This window comes from Amphiprion ocellaris, chromosome 3, assembly GCF_022539595.1.
Source record: "Amphiprion ocellaris isolate individual 3 ecotype Okinawa chromosome 3, ASM2253959v1, whole genome shotgun sequence".
In the NCBI taxonomy this organism is placed as follows: domain Eukaryota; kingdom Metazoa; phylum Chordata; class Actinopteri; family Pomacentridae; genus Amphiprion; species Amphiprion ocellaris.
The window spans coordinates 22,026,080-22,045,375 of NC_072768.1; the positions used below are offsets into that span (position 1 = coordinate 22,026,080).

The 19,296-nt window shown below is 41.2% G+C and overlaps 1 protein-coding gene across 2 annotated transcripts; it reads right to left on the bottom strand.

Moving 5' to 3' along the window:
* Window positions 1–562: 562 nt before the first annotated feature.
* On the bottom strand, window positions 563–18,764 carry acanb (aggrecan b). 2 transcript variants are annotated; one of them, XM_023272636.3, is made up of 19 exons: window positions 18,630–18,764; window positions 13,169–13,250; window positions 12,137–12,520; window positions 11,694–11,868; window positions 11,313–11,440; window positions 10,897–11,190; window positions 9,859–10,104; window positions 9,323–9,497; window positions 8,970–9,097; window positions 8,534–8,827; window positions 7,336–7,446; window positions 7,042–7,146; window positions 5,113–6,204; window positions 4,750–4,863; window positions 4,456–4,614; window positions 4,200–4,282; window positions 3,841–3,985; window positions 3,232–3,414; window positions 563–2,751 (listed from the first exon to the last, which is right to left on the bottom strand). In XM_023272636.3, the coding sequence occupies exons 2-19, from the start codon at window positions 13,242–13,244 to the stop codon at window positions 2,660–2,662; spliced, it is 3,984 nt and encodes a 1,327-aa protein (XP_023128404.2). In that variant the 5' UTR covers window positions 13,245–13,250; window positions 18,630–18,764; the 3' UTR covers window positions 563–2,659. The 2 variants fall into 2 exon arrangements, with proteins under 2 accessions (XP_023128404.2, XP_035805158.2); XM_035949265.2 differs by lacking the exon at window positions 18,630–18,764 and adding an exon at window positions 18,500–18,575.
* Between the last annotated feature and the right edge of the window lie 532 nt (window positions 18,765–19,296).

Consider the following 19,296-nt stretch of genomic DNA (forward strand, 5'->3'; position numbering starts at 1 on the left):
ACACACACACACACACACACACGTTACACGACTGCACACACACCTCAGATTACTGCACACATATGGACTGTGTGACTACAGAGACGTACACATCACATAGATGCATATAAACACGCAACCACACTTAACCTAATATACATGCAGCACTACTCTCCCTGTTTGTCTCACACACACACACACACACACACACACACACACACACACACACACACACACACACACACACACACACACAGAGCAGATCTGTTTGCAGGGGCTGCAGTGATGAAGGTAGTCGCTGTAGAGGCTGATGAAGGAGCTATTTATTGTGTGTTTTTTCACTTCTGGGTTCCACAGGAAGGCAAAAACAAACTAAAAGCCAGGTTTGTGCCTCTGGCTCTTGAGAGTTTACCTCAAATTTAACTGCCGCAGGGAAATATATTTCCAGAAAACAACATAATTTTCATAAGTTGACTAACATACAGTGCAAAGAGCCGTTACAGTAGCTTAACACAAAATGTCAGTGATTGTTGGGTTGAAAGGTGACAGGTTTGCACACTTTGACAAGGATTTCACAGAGACACATGATTCCAAGTTTTATTTGGTACTGCACAGTACAGTATACTGCATGTTCACATCAGGATTCGGGATCTGAACAAGGTCACAACAGACATGATGTCTGTGTGAGACGTTACTCATATTTTGGTTTATTTTGTTTAGTTTTGTTGAGGAATCGGTAAATTGGCAAACACTGATACAGACACACATTTATTTGTAGCTCAATGATTTCCTTCAGCTGTCCTCTACATCATTACTTGTCGTGTTTGCCTAATGTTGAAATTTGAGATTATTCTGTACAAACTCCAGTACACAGTAGGAGCATCCAAATTGACTTCATTCGTGTATTTGTTTGTCTAGAATCTGAAAAAAGCAAGGCACTTTGTGTTGTGGTATACCGAGGTTGTCTCATCTTTCATATTCCGTAATGTTTACTGAATCTGTGTGTGTCTCTGTGAGAGACTCAGTGTTTATGGGTTGTTCTATGTGAAGTCAGATAAGGACTACAGTATCTATCTGCACTCAGAGTTAAAACAAATCTTGACCTTAAAAGGTCATGGTCAACATTTTACAGCCCCCCGTCCACCTCAGTCTTCTCCCCATCATCCTCATATTTTCTACTCCTTTCACAGCTTCTAACTTCTCAGGTTTTTAAGGAGCACATTTCTGTTGCTGACACACAGACAGAAACCTCCACAAAGATGCTTTAATGAAACAAAAAAAACCAAAACATAACCAATTTGTGTCTTCTTCTGTACAGTTGCTGTCAAACCAGTCAGGTCCATTTGGTTGGTAATTTATAAGTACAAAATCCAGTTAATTTAACTAACAAATCAGTAAACAGGTTGATGAATAAATCTAATAAACTATTAAATTGTCTGCTCTGTGTAAGTTATTGACAGATCCTGCTGTTCAGAGAATAACAGTGAGAATATATACAGTTAGAAATTACATCCATGATTCTCATATCAGTGTGTTGACAGAGGTCATGGATTGATTTCGAGAGGTGACAAATAAAAACTCCGACCTGCAAAACTGGATGTTCATCTTTTACAGCTTCACATGACCCAGAGACGTGGCCTTGTGCATCGTCCCGGCAGTATCAGATCACACTTGCTGCTGGTTTCCTCGTCACATTTTGCTACAGATGAGGATTTTCTTTTTCTTTTATTAAACAGCTTAAGGTGCACTGGATTCAAATAATTAGCACAGACGTGAGTGAAAACCTCAAAAGTGCATGAGTGCTGACAATTTCAATCCAGGTTTGTTGCACTTTAATCATATCTTGAACTTGGATTTCTATTGATCATTAAATGGAACAGCACAATCTTATCAGTACATCTGATACTGTGTTGGTGTCGCAGCACAGTGGACGTCAAACTTCAGGTTGTGACAGAATCATTTTAAGGGCACGAATGACGACTCATATATAATACATTATGTGTTCATTACTGCTTTGGCTCAGATTTTTGGAAGCCTGACAAATCCGATGAAACAGCCATATTGTATCACGCATCAATGTCACAACTAAAAAGTTTGATAATCACTGTGTTGGCCTAGAATGTAAAAAACTGTTGGTCTCAGCCGTTTGAAGTTCACAGATGTTGTCTTAAGACTCTGAGACTAAATAAAGAAAAAATAAAACAAATGCTAAGAAACACAGATCTATAAAAATACCCTAAAAATATAGCAAAAATCTATAGTAACAATGTGTTTGACTTCAGGGAACCTATAATACTTTTACTGGGCTGTTTTGGACTTTGTGTGTTACTCTTCAGCCTCTTGTATCCCTGTTTGTCAATTTTATTGACCTTACCCTTTGTGCAGTGCTGGCAACTGATTGCAGAAAAGATTAACATGTGCATTGAGATAGTAATTTCAAATACTGGATTGCAGTTATAAATTATAAATACAAAGAAAAACTGCCTTGAGAAGGTGCAGGGTGACACTCAAAGATCCAAAACATCTGTCAGTTACACTATCACTGTCTAAATGTGCTTCAGTGTGTGCATATACATGGTAGGGAAAGCTATCTTTTTGGTCGGGCATTTGCATTGGAGTCCATGCTTCTTTACAAGAGGGGTCCTTTGTGGCTCTCTGTTGTATGTCCTTTCAGTTCCGCTCAGTGGAGTTTCCTCTGTTCCTGTCGGCTGCTGACCCCTCTACTTCTTCTCCTGAGGGACCTTTTGTGTAGCCGGTTACTGTTGGCGCCGGCTGGGGGGAGAAAAGATACGCATACTGATGACATCATGTAAACATGAGTTGCCAAAAGACTTATAAATGACCCTGCAAGGGAGTGGTGTGGCTGAAGGATCTGTTTCAGAAGCTGCCATGGGCTCTTCATCAGTGCAGTGCTGAAATGTTAGCACCGCAGGAGGTGTGCACAAAATATTACACCTGGCTTACTGACACTGACTTTCACACACACAATGACGCCCCATTCGTTTCAAGGTTTAAATCTTCTCCAGTGTTCTGGGTTCTCTATTTCTTGTCCATCAATAGATTCAAAATAAGCACCAGGGACACCAACGTATCCTACTGGTTGAGGTGTTGATAATAAACTATGTCTCCGCTTTGTGCCCGACCAGGCCGTTTGCAGCATGGGCCTCCCTTCTCTCTTCACTCAGCTCTGTACTGAAGGCATAAAATGTACAGTACACAAATCTATATTTCAGAATTTCCTTATTAGCTTACCTTCTGTACATTCCACTTGTGGCTCTTCCCACTGTCCATTTGTCAGACAGCGTATGACAGGCAGGTGGCGCTGTGTGTAGCCTGCATCACACTGGTAGCGGACTATGGAGTTGACGGGGTAGCGCTGTCTGCTGCTGCCCATCGGTCGGCCGTGTTCCACCTCTGGGGGAGCTCCACACATCACTGTCAGACAGGACAGTTTAAAATTAATCATTAATTAGCCAACAATGTTCAGTGACAGTTGAGGGTTCACAAAGTTTGTCCTCATCAAAGTTGCTGCTTCATGTTTGTCTCATGACCCCATTCAGAATTTCATTTTGGTCTAATGCAAAAATCACAATATATATTTGCATTTTCTTTTACTACTCAAACAGACAAACTCAATTATTTAAACGTGTCTTTTTTTTTTTAAGCACTTTGACATTTATCCATAGTGTCTTGCAGTTCGTGAAGATGTGTTGGGAATCAGTGTAGATAATGCTGTGGTTTAGCCATTGAGCTACACATTTTATCTCACTGGTTAGCGGCACTGATTGGGATTTTTTTTTCAACCACAGAAGGTTTTTAGTAACCCAACTGTATGCTCTGCATCCAACCCTTAAAACTGACCAGGTCCAGTCTTGCAGGTGAAGGGAAGGTGGTAGTTGCAAGGCACATCATTCCACTGTCCGCCCTCGTGCCAGATCATCACAACACAATCCTCCCCAGAGTTGAAGTAGTTGTCTGGCTGGTTAGGCCTCCAGTTCTCAAAAGTCTGAGCAGAACATTATACAAACAGTATCTCAGTAAATACATAATTAGTCAATGAGCAACTTTAATATGAAGTAAAAAGTGGTATTTCTACAACAGCTGCTCCTACAGTAGCAAAGAAAAGCAATAAGTCAGACGCATTAGGTTAGACAGTGATGTAGTTGCTACGACCTCCTGAGTACACAACTGAATGGTCAAAAATCCCCAACCAAACTCACCAGAGGACTGCCATCTGTCCAGCGGAACTCATTCTGTACATCTTTGTCATTAAGTCCAATCCACTGGTAGTCCTGACCATTGGCTGTGTAGCAAAAACAAAGAGATTTGACCTTTATAACAAATGAAACATGTTGTCCCCATAAATGATGCTAGGATAGGATCCCTGATCAGAGTCCCACCAACAAACACTATGATCAGTCTTTGACATGTTATGTAAAAGGAAGATCATTCAATTGCGCTCAATCAGCCACTCACAGTTGACAAACTGCTGCTCCTCCTGGGAGCTGATGCTGACCAGGTGGGCGTTGAGCTCCTGACAGCGTTGCTCTGCCTCAGACCAGGTGTCTCTTTCCGCAAAATGGAGGTAACAGTTGCCCATGAACTCCAACCAGCCCTCAGCACAGCCCTGCAAAGCTACACACAAATTTGGACAAAAGACTTTAAAATAGACGAAAGGCAGAATATCTAAATTGGCATCTGATTCCTTCTATTTTTTCAGCCCTGTGGCGTTGAAACATAATGTTCAGTGTGCTGTGGGTTGGTACTCACGTGTTGAACAGTCATCACCAGTGAAACCAGTAGGACACTGACACACAGCGATGTCTCCCTGCACAGAGCAGGTTCCTGAACCACAAGGGTTTGGATCACAGAGGTCTACAGAAGCTGACAGAAAAGAGAGCAAAGTACATATATATATATATATATATATATATATATATATATATATATATATATATATATATATATATATATATATATATATATATATATATATATATATACATATTTACCATTTTGATTATTTGTACAGTTACAGACAAATGCTGATCACATGAGCATGACAGGTTATTTTGCTATACAGTATTATATCAGCAGCAGAAGTCAAGCAAAGTAAACACCTAAACCCCCTACCTTCCACTACTTCAGGCTGCTCCACAACAGCAGGAGTTGCGAATGACACAGATGGTGCTGTGGTTGGGCTGGTGTAGGCTGCGTCTGGAGTCACTACTGCTGGAGTGGCCTCTTCCTGACCAATCTCCCCAAGTCCAGATTGGCCAAGAGAGGCAATGTACTCTGTGTGAGTCATCGTAGAACTAGGCGGCAGGGCGATAGAGAGTCCCTCAGCAGTTGGTCTTTCATGAGGAACTCCACTTCCTGAGAGATGGAAGCTGCCGCTGAATTCATGGTGGATCGCTGACCCACTTCCCTCCCCGCTTACCTCTACCACACCCCGACCCTGCTCAGGCTGGCGTTCCAGTGGTGATACAGTCATCTCTATCATCTCATCATCTGTTATGTAGATGACATCACCACGATGCTGGTAAGAGTCTCCAGAGGCAGAGCCACTGCCTGAAACACCAGATGGAAAACTACTTGGGAAACCACCACGGAACCCTGATCCAAAGGGGTGATATCCGGACACCTCTTGCTCCCCAGATGGCTGGACTGTTAGGTCAATGGCACTGTGGTCGACAAATGAAACGCCAGAAAACCCACTGAAGCCTGACCCAGACATACCTCCTGATCCAGACACACTTGATTCCAAGAAGCCCCCACTGGTATCAATGCCGCCCTGGCCAAGCTCCTGTTCAGTGGATGTTTGGTGGGTTTTTGACACCTCCACCATCTTTCCATCAACCATGATGATCATTGATTCTCCACTGATGTCTCCACTTCCACTGGCAAAACCTGATCCTGATATACCAGAGCCAGAATGTTGTCTGTCATACCCTTCAACAGATCCAGATCCAGATGCACTACCCGCATCTCCAGATGTGAAGATGACAGAACTTCCTCCTTCGGCCTCCTGTGGATATCCAGAGCCTGACTGGTCTCCAGAGAAGACATCAGTGTGTCCGCTGAAGATGACGCCCTGCCCTGACCCAGATGCTTCACCACTGGTGCTGGACGTTCCAGACTCCCCAGAGATCTCTCCACTGGCTGAATGATCAGCTGACCCAGAGCCGGACACATCAACTGGAGGTGGAGGTAAAACTGGTCTCACTGTTGGAGAATCCAGGAAGGACCGCATTAAATACTTTGTTATATCTTAAATAAGAAAGATAAATATGTGTTCACTTTTTCTGGAATTATCATCACCACTTTCTAACACAATGTTCTTTATAAAGGGCTTCTAAAATGTTACCTATGTCTTCATTAATAGTTACTAAATTATTTACTTATGCTTTATAGATCAGTTATAGTTCATTTTAGGAAGAACGTTTGGTTTGCCAGGTTGAGAGAAATCCCATTGTCTGGTGTTTATTCTTTCTGTTTCGTAATAAAGCAGCCAAAAGTGCTGTTAATCCACTAATTAAATCTCATGGGTTTCTGACTTTTTAACAAGCAACCAAATTTGCAGTCATAATTGGTAATAAAATATTTAAAATGTTTTTTTTATTTCAAAGAGTATTTTGGTCCAAATCATCTGCAGCTATTAGTCAAATGGTTTATCCAGCCAACAGGACCTTTCACAACCTGAAACCTTATTACTGACTCTTATTCCAAAACCACCGGCATGATTGAAAGGGCTAATTTTTTTGTTATGCACCAAAATAACACCATTTACCAGATTTTCATATTTCTGGATCCATTTTTGTTCCTGGTATAAATGTTGTTTTTTTTTTTTTTAAACCTATAAGACCATTGCTTACAAATTATAATCCCTGTAAAAAGATCATATATAATAAAAATGTTACCATAAAGCAGAACGTAATTCTTTTATTTGTGGCCACTTTTACATGGACAGAAAACATCCATTTTGGTTACTGTAAAACATTGACGTCGAGAGAGAAAGATGAAGACAGTTTAATTTCACACGGTGAATACCAGCAGTCTTACCAGCAGGAGCAACTTGTTGAGTTGTGACGGTTGTCTTGTTGATAAACTCAGTTTCAGTAATAATTACGTGGGTTTCAGTTTCGTTGTAGTCTACAGTAGTCTCAACTAAAAGCAAACAAGACAAATTATTAGAGCAAAGCAGTTCAACATTGTCTGTGTTTGGAAACTTCACAGTTCAAATTGAAAACCACCAGAATGGGAAACTGTTTGCTTGCTTCTTGTCAAAAAGTCTTTAAATGTTAATGACAATATTAATAAGGATTTAAATGGACAAATTCCATGTATCTGTCTTACCAGTGGGAGCAAAGTGATCAACTGTGACTGTTGTCTTGTTGATAACATCCACAGCCACTATTGTCAGGTCTACACTGGTTTCATTTTCAGCATGAACAACAGGAAATTCAGCTGCAAAGGAAAAAGTTAGGTAACAGATTCAATTATGAAGAAATAGGGTCATTTTTGACAAAAACAGTACAGCAAACCCAACATATAGTGGTATGTCAAAACGTGTGCTGTGCCCACTGCTAACACAAATATTTCATTCATGTTGCTGTCACAGCAAAGTACAATATCTTGTCACATTGAAAACGGAATCACAAACGTTACAATACCTCAGCAACACATAAACACTATTTCAACCATAAATGCATTGCTTTCAGCCAGCTTTATTTTTAGGTTCTTTATTATTTATCCTACAGTGTAGCTCAATGCCTTAAGATATCCACCAAATATTTATCCATATGTGTATTTTTGTAAGTCAATTCCTTTTATTCAAATAAACTGCACTCAGAATGTTAACTACACCATGGTGGTCAAAAACAACAGATACATCATTTACAGAGCACCTGATTTAGCTTTTATCAACTATGATTGCTGTTAATGAAAATCTGAACAATAAGAATAAGAAAAGTAGCTGCCACTGCTGCCTGCGTTTAGCTCCACAGAAGGTGAGGATTGTTCTCATGTTTGATTTTCTGCCACTGGCATCAAGAAGAGATTTTTTTTTTCCTCTTTGAGTTAAAGTGAGGGAGGTTCAAGATTCTGTACTGCCAAACTTTGATGGCATGCATGCTGGTATTTTAATCAAAGTGAATCAGTCATTTACCACCCTCATGCATGGATCACACATCAATAAAAACCCAAATTTATGGGCGGCCCTCTAGCTCGACAGGTTGACCCATAAACAGGGCCTATAGTCCCTAATGCAGTGGTCATGGAGTCTAACCCATTGCCATTTACTGTGTGTCTTTCCCCGACTCTTCTCCCCATGTATTCCGTCTCTTTCTCCACTGTTCACAATAATATAGGCAAAAAGGCCAAAAAATTTCTGGCAATAAAATTATAAAAGCCTCTGGTTGCCCTGTAGCTGGTACTCTGGCTGTGCCCATCTACAGTCCTCCTATGCTGCTGTGCACAGTAAGTGCAGAAGAACTGTAGCTGATAGCATTTTTATTTTCACATGTAAATTCAACCAACCCTAACCCATTCCTACCTTTAAAACAGTAGGCGTCATAGCGTGAATGCTCATCCGGGAAGCCTGTCTGGTTGGGGAATGCATAGATGATGTGGACTCCCACCTGGCCACCACCACAGTGAGACCTGGGGGTTGTGATGGGGTAACGGACACTGCGGTCCATCAGCCAGCCTGGACGACACTTGTCAAGTCCTTGATTCCAGGCAGCATACAGCTGCCCAGGGGCAGCCAGGGTGGTGTTGAGTTTCTGACAGTGCTGCACAGCCTCCTCGTAGGAGAAACTGTCATAGTCGCTGGTGAAGAAGACCTCACCTGACAGACAGAATAATACACCAACATTCAGAACAGTGCAAACATGACTGCAGTAATCAGGCAAGTTTGTAGATTGTAAAGGTTCCTTTAAATGTGCATTCTAGTGACTTGATCTCAGGACTTTAGTCTTAATGCTTCTGACCTCTGAGACGTTCCACATAACAGAATACGTCATAGCGCTCAGTGGCCGGTCTAAGGCCGTAGGATCGGACTCCTGGAAGGTGTGGCAGATTACCAGCACAGTTATCTCTGGGTGACACAATTGGATACCTAAGCATGAAAGGGAGTGTCAGTGCAGCATATGATGGACTTGCTTTGTAGTGATTCTTGTAAATTTAAAACAACCCATCCATCTCATCAACAGCCAGGATCTTTAAGAATTTTTAATCAATCTGATGTCATCATTGGGGTTGCCATAAGAAGCCAAGAACAAAATCATACATTTTTGCATGAAAAAAATTCTACTTTGTTATTTAAAATCTGTAACCAGCTCACCGGACGGTTTGGTCGCGCAGCCAGCCAGCATCACATTGGTGTAGCCCTTTCTCAAAGGCTGCCTGCAGCTGTGGAGGGCTGGCAATGACCGCCCCAATATTCTGGCAAGCCTGCTGAGCCTCTAAAAAGGTCAGAGTGTATCGACCGGTGATGGGTCGGTAGTGGAACACCACACCTGAGAGGAGAAGGAGGGGTGAAAAGGTTATCTCATTTTATCTTTTTCATTTTCCCTCCTTGGTCAAGTCCTGTCTTGCCTGCACTTAGATGTCATATCAAGTTAGCCAATCATGGCACTGGGATTTATGGGCAACAGACAAATGGCAAGCAACACGTGAGAAGACTGTGGGAGATGGTGCATCTAAGTAAAAAAGCTGACTTTCTGCTTCTTATTTAATTTGTTGTTGAGATGTTGATGCTTAACAGGAAATATTGTGTTTGAGTTACACTGAAGCTGTTCTTCTACAATCGTCTTTTGCTGTTGGGTCATTTTACAGCACTGCTCTAAAACGTATTTTTAACGTGCATTATCAACTTACCGGTGGGAGCCATGGCAGCATATATATCTGTGAGACCCAGTCCAGGCTCACGGATCACAGGGGTCACTGTGTCTGTCACACTGGGTGGGATGGGTCGTGGGGAGAAAGTGTCCACTCCTCCAGACCTACTCTCCTTATGCCCAGCCGAAGTGGTGCTGCTTGGAAAGAGTCCAGGGGCTGGTGTCATGTTGATGATGTCGGGGAAGGGGGTGGTCCTCTCAGGCACCACACCTCCATCCTCACCAGCTGTGGAGACAAGAGGGAATGATTGACATCGTTTTATGTCCTTGGCAGTCAAGAAGCAAGGATAGATATTTATACTTCCAATTCACAAAGACGTCTGACATTTCAGAAAACCCATTTTAACACAATAATACAGTCATGTTAAAAAAAAAGTGTGTCTAATGGAAATTGTTGATTTTTTCCGCATATATGAGCAGGCAAACGATCCTTTTTGAAACAGTGTCTATAGATAAAGGAGGTGTGCTCAAATACAAATGCTACATGAAGTTACAATTTTGTGCTCATTTTTATTGTTTTTAGTTTAAAAAAAAAAAAAAGAACAAACCAGTCATGTAAGTCACATAGCAAGTACACTGCCCACATTTCTCACACTTTCAAATCCATCAACTGGCAACTGAAGGATTTTTGAAGCAAGAACAGTCAAACGTTTCAGCAAGCCATTATCACAGACTGGAGGACTGTTATTCAAAACTCCAACAAGCTATTTCTGCTAATGGTGGAAGTTCTAGCTCCTGAGGCAAAAGAAGAATAATGCAGCTATTGCTATTTTTGTTGAGTAAAAAACATTTTCTTGCAGTGTTTGAGTATCTCAACTTTGTCAGTCAGTGCTGTTTCAAGGAGGATCAAATGTTTGCTTTTCCAGATATGACTAAGCAATCCCGTCTTCATCACCTGTCTGTATACGCTTAAATAACCATTACCAGACAGCTGTCGTATCACAAACAAGCCCCCAGAATGCACTGAAAATTCATCAGTCAACATATGAGTATCTGAAAGTCCTCAGAAGGAATTTACCCTGAAAGCAGATGGCATCATAGCGAGAGTCTGGGTAGGGGTATCCTGTCTGGTTGGGGAACAGGTAGACGGTTCTCACTCCCAGGAGCCCCCCTCCACACTGAGGCCTGGCGATGTTGATGGGATAACGTACGCTCCTGTCGCCCAGCCACCCAGCATTACACACATCCATGCCTCCTTTCCAGGCAAGGTAAAGCTCTCCAGTAGTGGCGAGTCTGGCACCCAGTTTGGCGCACTGATCTCCTGCTTCATAGAAGGTAAACTTCTCTACAGACATGGAGTAGAAGACTCTGCCTGGGAGGAGAGAGGGTTGAGGAGGGCAGGAGAACACAATGACGTATGCAGTCGGGTTTATGTTATAGAGCTTTCATGTGGGTCAGGTAGCTTTTGTTGCTGCCCATGTTTGATGAGCATACCTGACATCTTCTCTGCAAAACAATACACATCGTAGGTCTCGTTGACGTCTCTCACGCCATAAGTTCTCACACCGGGGAAGGTTTCCTTGTCACCATAGCAACGGTCCCGTGGCTCATGGATGGGGTATCTTCAGGAGACGAGAAAGATTTCAGTCAACAGAGTCTGATTAATTGATCAGTTCTTTCACTGAGCTTTAACTGACTGATCTCTGATATTAAATATGATGCTAAAGCCAGCTACTAATAGTTAGCCTAGCTTAGCATAAGATTTAGATGAAAGAAACAGCTAGCCTGGCTCTGTCACCCAGCTACAAGCACCTGTAAAGCTTGTAAACAATGTATCTTTATTGTGTAATAATAATAATGGATAATGAATACTACCTGACAGTCTGATCAGAAAGCCATCCAGCATCACACTGGTGATATCCATCATCATAGGCAGCCTGGAGCTGGGCTGGAGTAGCAATGGTGGCACTGTTCTGGATACAGGCTGCCTTGGCCTTCTCAAATGTCAGAGTGTAACGGGTGGAGATGGCCCGGTAGTGGAACACAATTCCTGTGAGATAGACATAGTGAGTAGAGGTAATCTGAAGAAATGCCCTTCTGCCCAAGAATGCTTTCACAGCCTTACTTTTTTTCATGCAAACCCAATCAAAAAACAAGCAGAAATGCTGTTTCTAGAGGCGAGCTTATGGAGGTGTAAAAAGAAACTCCTGTTAACTTTCAGTTTGAGAACTCTTTGAGGGAATTAGGTTTTCGGATAAACGGTGATGATACTATTGTTATAGCTCATTGTAGTGAACTGAACTGTTTCAGTAGCTTACCCTGAACCTGGATATCCACAGAGTCATAGTTGTCCTCGATGCCATGCATCACTTCGCACCGGTAGGTGCCAGAATCTTTGGACCTCAGTTCTGTCATTTCCATGGTGGCATCAGTGGGCACCAGCGGGTAGTTGACCATTGTCACTCTGTCCAAATACTCTGTCTCCACTTGAACCTTTCCCTCTGATGCCACCAGGATTGTGCTGACTTTCTCCTTTGTGACGTAGGTCCATTTGATGCGGTGTGAGAGCGGGGCAATGGTTGGGGCTCCGGGGTCGTTGACGGTGTTGTCCTGAAAGTAACATGGCACCACGACTTTGCTTCCTAGCAGAGGACGCAGAGGCATCTCCACAGGGATGCTGACACGCAATGTGCCATCCACGTCTGCGGTGGAGGTAGGTAAATGTTATGTTTAGATTTTTTTTTGCACAGTCAATCTAATACACTGTGTTGATGTACATTTGGTAAAGCCTCATACTCTCTTGTAAACAATGGGTTATGGCACAGTATAAAAAAAATTATATTGTTGTCTCTCAATTATCCTGCACATATATTCTCCCAAATTTGACTTCCTGATCTGAACATCAAGAACAACTGAGGTCAGGGGTCAAATTAGCAAGTGCATCTCTAATTAATAAATGACTCACTCAAGGAGAATTGAATCAATCGATCCCATGAAATAATGTCTTTAAAACTCATTAAACAATCGTAAAAGTCTACTTAGAATGACTTTGCTCTGTTTCCTACTTATTTGCAGGACAATTATATCTCTAAAAATGTGTTGCACTACAAATCTACCCTGGTAAATGATTAAAAAGGGGCAACGTGAGAAAAGCAGACTTAGCTGGGACACTAGCAACACATATAATTAACTTTTAATCAGATTGTGTACACAACAGAGAAATGGATTAACTGATCCCTCCACTACTTTAAACAGATTAAAGCTCCAGGATCACATTAATTGCACTCTTCTACAAAAATAATACTGAAATGCAACAACTGCCACTGGATTTTTTCATAGTTTCCACTTACCATCTTGGTCTTCAAATGATATTGTTGCCGAGATGAAGGGCAGCAAAGACAAACACAGCAGAAGCAGGGGGGTCATTGTTACCTGCAAAATACCCAACACTGGAATCACGTATGTGTTGACAAAATGATTAATGAAGGAAAAGACAGAGTTGAAAACATATTTAGTATATACTTTTCAAGCCTTTCATCTCTTTCTGATCATACGTGAGTTAAAGTTGGCAAAGAACAAATAAAGCAAGTACAAACCATATATAAACTAACACAAACTCTCTAACTTATCTGTACCAGAAATGGCCATTTGTGTGAATGAACAGTGACGTAAGTGTCAGAGTGAATGAGTGGTTTTATTTATCACAATTTCCTCTGCCTCTGTGTGCCACTGTGTTTTTTCCTAACTCCTGTACACGTATTTTCATACTCTGTGTAATCCAGGATATGCAGCGCAGCGGCTTATTGCGTCAACCTCAGCAGCTAAAATGGAAACTGGACGTCAAGAGTCTCTAGTATCATTTGGAAATGCCTACTGAGGAATGAAAGCCCCTCTGTCTCTGGACACAGGAAATGTGTTTAGGGCTATAATAAGTTTGGGCAGTGGGGAAGAAGTATGATTCATTCATCTCAAATGCTTTTCCATTTGTTTAAAGCTAATGAATAAATGAACGTTAAAGCTGAGCTTTCCCTCCAACCGAAACTTCTCTTATTTTGTGTGTGTATGCTAGTTTAACAATGCAAAACCTATATGCACTGTATACATAGTGGATGCATTCAAATACTGTCTGGGGTCAGATTGTTTTTAATGGGACACCTGTACATAGGTTTTACTTAAATAAGAGGGTGGAACCATAGGATGAGTTACAGCAACATTTGTGTTGCCCTGACTTTTTTATACATACATACACTACCAGTCAAAAGTTTGGACACACCTTATCATTCAATGCTTTGTATTTATTTGTAATATTTTCTACATTGTAGATTAATACTGAAGATTAACACTTTTTTATTTATAACATAATTCCATATGTATTCTTTTATAGTTTTGATGTCTTCAGTATTAATCTACAATGTAGAAAATAATTAAATAAACACCATTGAATGAGAAGGTGTGTCCAAACTTTTGACTGGTAGTGCAGATACATACTTTTAAACATTCTTCCAGGAAAAAAAAATCACTTTGTCCAGTACTTTTAAAAAAAAAAAAAAAAACAGTAAAACTAATTCAGCTGTACTTTGTTTGTTAGCATGATGGCAGGATGTTGGAATTTCACAATCCTAACTCTCCTTTGGTACCTAAATGCAGCTTCTGATCTTTTTGTTTGCTAGTTTTTTCAGGTCACAAAAGTCAAACTTGACCATAAATATAATTAAATATCAGCAACTGGCACATTCCGTTCAAAAATATCAGCTTCAGTATCACAAGCTCACATCTGTCAAACCCTGATTACCACATTGTTTACTTTCCCTCAACTTTCCACTGCTGTGACGTGCAACGCAGTCAAATATACAAAACTGTTGCAAGTCCCAACTGAACCCTCATTGTGCTGCGTTCACGAGCCCCAGGACGGGCTGCAGAACGCTCCCCGTTCATTCCAAACAGCCACAGAGAGACATTTACAGCCAATAAACCTGAAGCTCATGGTCACCACAGCATGGCAGCCTAGTGAAAGACCAACAGAGAACTGCAGTGACCTTTGGTATTTCAAGTGACTCAGCATAAAAGAACACAATCTTGTACACTGAAATGCATAACAACTTTATGCAGACGCACTAGGTGTATCTGTGTGTGGAACGTGCTGTATGAATGAGGATTTGTTTGTGTGTGCGTGGGCCGCTAGCGTTCTCAGAGTTCCACAGATCAGCACATACAGTACAGTAGGACTAATATTTGCGCTGCTGTGTATGATCTGTCTGGAAGTGAATGTTGGCACAGTCTGGGAGGAAACACAAAATACCACACAGCATATGTAGACAGAAGGACGAATCCACCCGGGAATAATCACGAGTCTGTGATGATCCGTCCATTGACGGAACCTATTTGCAAATACATATAGTATCTGACTGATGTTTTATTGTTTTGGCTGTTTGAGTTGAGTTTCTGACTCACTCCTGACTTCTGGCTTTTTGGGACTTTTCTCTATTATTTACAAATGCTTCTAATCATTCTATGGTTAAATCTGTATTTTCAGGGTTTTGCAAACTTTGTTAGGCTGCAGCTCAACTTCTCTGGCTTGTTACCACATTATTACTGTTTCCAAATTACTTCCAACTACATGCTCTCATGAAATTATTCTTCAAGATGTCACTGTAGGAAAGGGACTATGAATACAATCTGTTTGTGACTGTTGAACGTTTGTTCAAATTGTTGAGAATAAACTTTCAGCTCTGATTTATGAAACAGCAAAATCCAGTGACATTTTTAAACTTTATTTGTGGAAAATTTCCATTCTGTTGTGGTTGCATATTTACTGTCTGGCCATAAAGTCACACTGTCGTCAACAATGTCCCAAACAATCAGTTAATAACATGTGAAACCTACAAATGCAAAGCATGACGTATGTCAGCTTAACAGCAGCTGATTTTTCTGGTCTTGCTGCAGTGAGTTAGACGTGTTCTCAAAGATGTGTCAGTTTAATGTGACGTCGTTGGTGCCTGTGACTCTGTGTGCAGTGACACACGATTCGTAGACTGCCATTGTAGCTACATTTTAGCTTAAAAAATGTTTTTGTCTATTTATACCTGGAAATGTTTGACAAAGGGTTGTAGTAGGATATGCCTCCATATGTCTGTTTACATGAAATTACAATGTATTACACTACCGTTCAAAGGTTTGGGGTCACTTAGAAATGTCCTTATTTTTAAAAGAAAAGCATTTTTTTTCAATGAAGATAGCGTCAAATTAATCAGAAATACAGTCTAGACATTGTTAATGTGGTAAATGACTATTCTAGCTGGAAACGGCTGATTTTTAATGGAATATCTCCATAGGGATACAGAGGAACATTTCCAGCAACCATCACTCCTGTGTTCTAATGGTACACTATGTTAGGTAATGATGTTGAAAGGCTAATTGATGATTAGAAAACCCTTGTACAGTTATGTTAGCACATGAATAAAAGTGTGAGTTTTCATGGAAAACATGAAATTGCCTGGGTGACCCCAAACTTTTGAACAGTAGTGTATACTTGGGAATGTTTGGCAAAGGGTTGAAGTTGCATATGCCTCAGTATGTCTGTACTTTTGCCCAAGAGCTTTATATCTAATATACGTTTACATGAAATTACAATGTCTTCTGTCACAGCTGGGTAGTCCCTACAGTGATGAACAAAGACAGTCACACCTAGCCAACAATCCAACTGTGCTCACTGTGTCACAATGCATTAACACAGGAATCACCGGCAAAAGCCCTCCCTCATTTCTCGAGCCAAAACCTTGCCTCCATGCCACCCCACCATTGAGCACATCCTCTGTTCTCTTTAAATGCATCATTTAAAATGTGGCACCAGTATTTGCGAGCCAACCTGGCCAGGCCAGGTCAGCCCTTTCTCCACAGTGTGCCCTTTCAGTCAGTGGGGTGGCTGCTGCTCCCCTGTTCGGCTGCTGTGGTATGTTCTGCTCCAAGCTGAGGTAGAGGGCAATAAGGCCTTGGTCTGTTCCAGCAGTGGATGGGGGCGGGGCATTGAGGGGTGCGACCCTGCCAAGGTAAACACAAGGCGGGCATCCAGGGGAGCCCTCCGCTCACCACCTCCTCCCTCCACCTACCCACTCTCCTCTAACCCTCCAGAGTCCCTCAGCAGCAGAACAGAGTCGACATTGATATGTACACACACAGGAACACAGACCAACACTCATAGATCAGCAAGGGGATGTGTGGGAACGCACGTCTGATGCCCCTGCTAAAGCAAAACGCATGGGAGCGTGTGCACATACGCCACTACTGACACATACTGTAAGGCCTGTGTTTGAGAACACACACAGACTCTTGTACAGTGAAATGGGTGGAGGGCAAAAATTCATATTCACAGGTGCTCAGGAGTACATTAGTGCATGCCTACATACTCACTAGCCTGAGATCAAAGATGTGATCGGGCAGCATGTGCACTTTAGTTCATGAAATGTGTCAAACACACACACACAGACACACAGACACACACACACACACATACACACATACACACAGGCACATATGACTAATAGCTGGAATAAGAACGTCTAATGTCTCAAATATGAGTTTATTCTAAATGCAAAGTGTAAAGATATTTGATTTAACTGAACCCTTTGTCAGTTGAGTTTTATGCTGACATCTGAAAAATGTAATTCACAACATGTGCTCATGCAGCCTGATGTAACCATAGTAACAGGATGTTACTGTTTCTCAGTGTTTAAACTCTGTTAGCCAAATACTGATTGGAGCAGTTTGCAATCAAAACCAACAAGAATTTCAGTCCAAAAGTGAAATTTCTTTCCATTTGAGACCTCAAAGTCTCAAGAATTAAATGTGGAAACAACACATTTCTGACCTTGTGTGACAATATATTGATTCATTTTTACAAAGCAATGACAAGACCGCAGTGTCCTGCATATAAAAAGTTGTAATAAATTTGATCTCTGTCATAAAGTCACAGACAGCTAGTGCTGTAGAATCTTATTCCATGCAGTGCCTGAAGTCTACATCAGTGTTGAACCTACACTAGAGATACATTTAAGGGATCACAAGGCAGACATTTCTGTTGTATCCTACTAAATAATTTTTTTTTAGAATTTCCTCTAATTTTTGCTTTTGAAATTACTGAGTAATTTGACCTTTTCAGACCTCTAAAAGTGACTTTTCAAACAAAAAGAGGAGTACAAATAGCTATTTGATTGAAGCGGTTACAATCGGCCGACATGCAAACAGTGTGGAGCGGCTGCTTAAAGGCCTAATGAGACACAAACAGTTAGACCACTGGTGTAAATAGTCACTGAATATAAGAACTGATCAAATCATTTAGAAAACAGCCAACTGTAGGACACACTGCTGCAAAGAGAAAAGACCTGATTACTAAGACACTGACTACATCTGATAATACAGTAGAGTGATAACTCCCAGAGTGCAAACCGTGGTATTATTACTAAATACTATATAAATATACATTTTCAACCAAGTAATACAGTCTAGTGAAATTACACCAACAAATAAACTCAGCAAAAAATAAAGAAAAACCCACAACTCCAACAATAAGAAGATCACAAAACTGACTGAAGTGAACACTAAAAATCTAAGAAGATTTTAGTCTTATCAAATGTGATTCCTCTCAATTATCATTACATGTTGAAAAACAAACTTTAAAAAGTTACCTTCGATTTGGCATCTGAGTACCTGAATCACTACCTGTCCCCCAAGCAGAGGAAGAAATGTGAAAGTTTGTCCTAAAACCTCCTCACAATATTCCTTGTCAGGGTCTCCAGTGGTGAGTTGTAAACGTACCGTTGATGCTGCAGCGCTCCCAGTGCCAGCGACTCCAGGGGCCTCTCGCTCCTGCCTGTGTAGGAGTGCAGAAAGAAGCTCTATTCAAACTCTACCACACATTTAGATGTTGGAAAGAGAGAGAGGGAGTCAGAGGGAGGGAAAAAGAGAGAGAGAGAGATGTGGTACTCTTCTGCCAGTTGGTGAGGTCATACAAACAGCCTGGAATATCAAAGCTGACGCACAGAAAAAAGGATACCTGGTGCTTCTGGCCAGAGTCACATTATTACAGTGTTTGTAAAGTTCTTCATCAAATTGGTTTACAATAAAGGTCGATGCTTCACAAAACACTTTACATAAACTACAAAGGCAACAGACAAACAGGGTTTCAAAGCTGTCAGAGGTACATCTGAAAGTTAAAAGTAGCCTGAAAATTTTTGTTTATCTATGATTTCTAACACACATGCTACAGGGAAAGTATTTGCTGTGTGCTCCTGCAGCACAAGTATAATCAAAAGAAATACACCTCAACTCAACTGTGGTTCCACAGATGGACCTGGGCTGAATCATCTTCCACTGATTCATCTCCACACTCATTACCTCCACTGGTGAATGGAACTGACGTCATCTGATCATTAGCAGGCGATTTGCAGAATGTTTGACTCACTGGGCTTAAAGTTACAGGATC

What these genes read in the sequence shown, in the direction of transcription:
- acanb (XM_023272636.3), bottom strand. Translation starts at nt 13,244, where the DNA reads ATGACCCCCCTGCTTCTGCTGTGTTTGTCTTTGCTGCCCTTCATCTCG. An exon ending in GCAGCCTGAAGTAGTGGAAG is followed by an intron (nt 4,864 to 5,112) that starts GTAGGGGGTTTA and finishes CTTTTCTGTCAG; the next exon opens with CTTCTGTAGACCTCTGTGAT. An exon ending in CACCTGCAAGACTGGACCTG is followed by an intron (nt 3,415 to 3,840) that starts GTCAGTTTTAAG and finishes CCTGTCTGACAG; the next exon opens with TGATGTGTGGAGCTCCCCCA.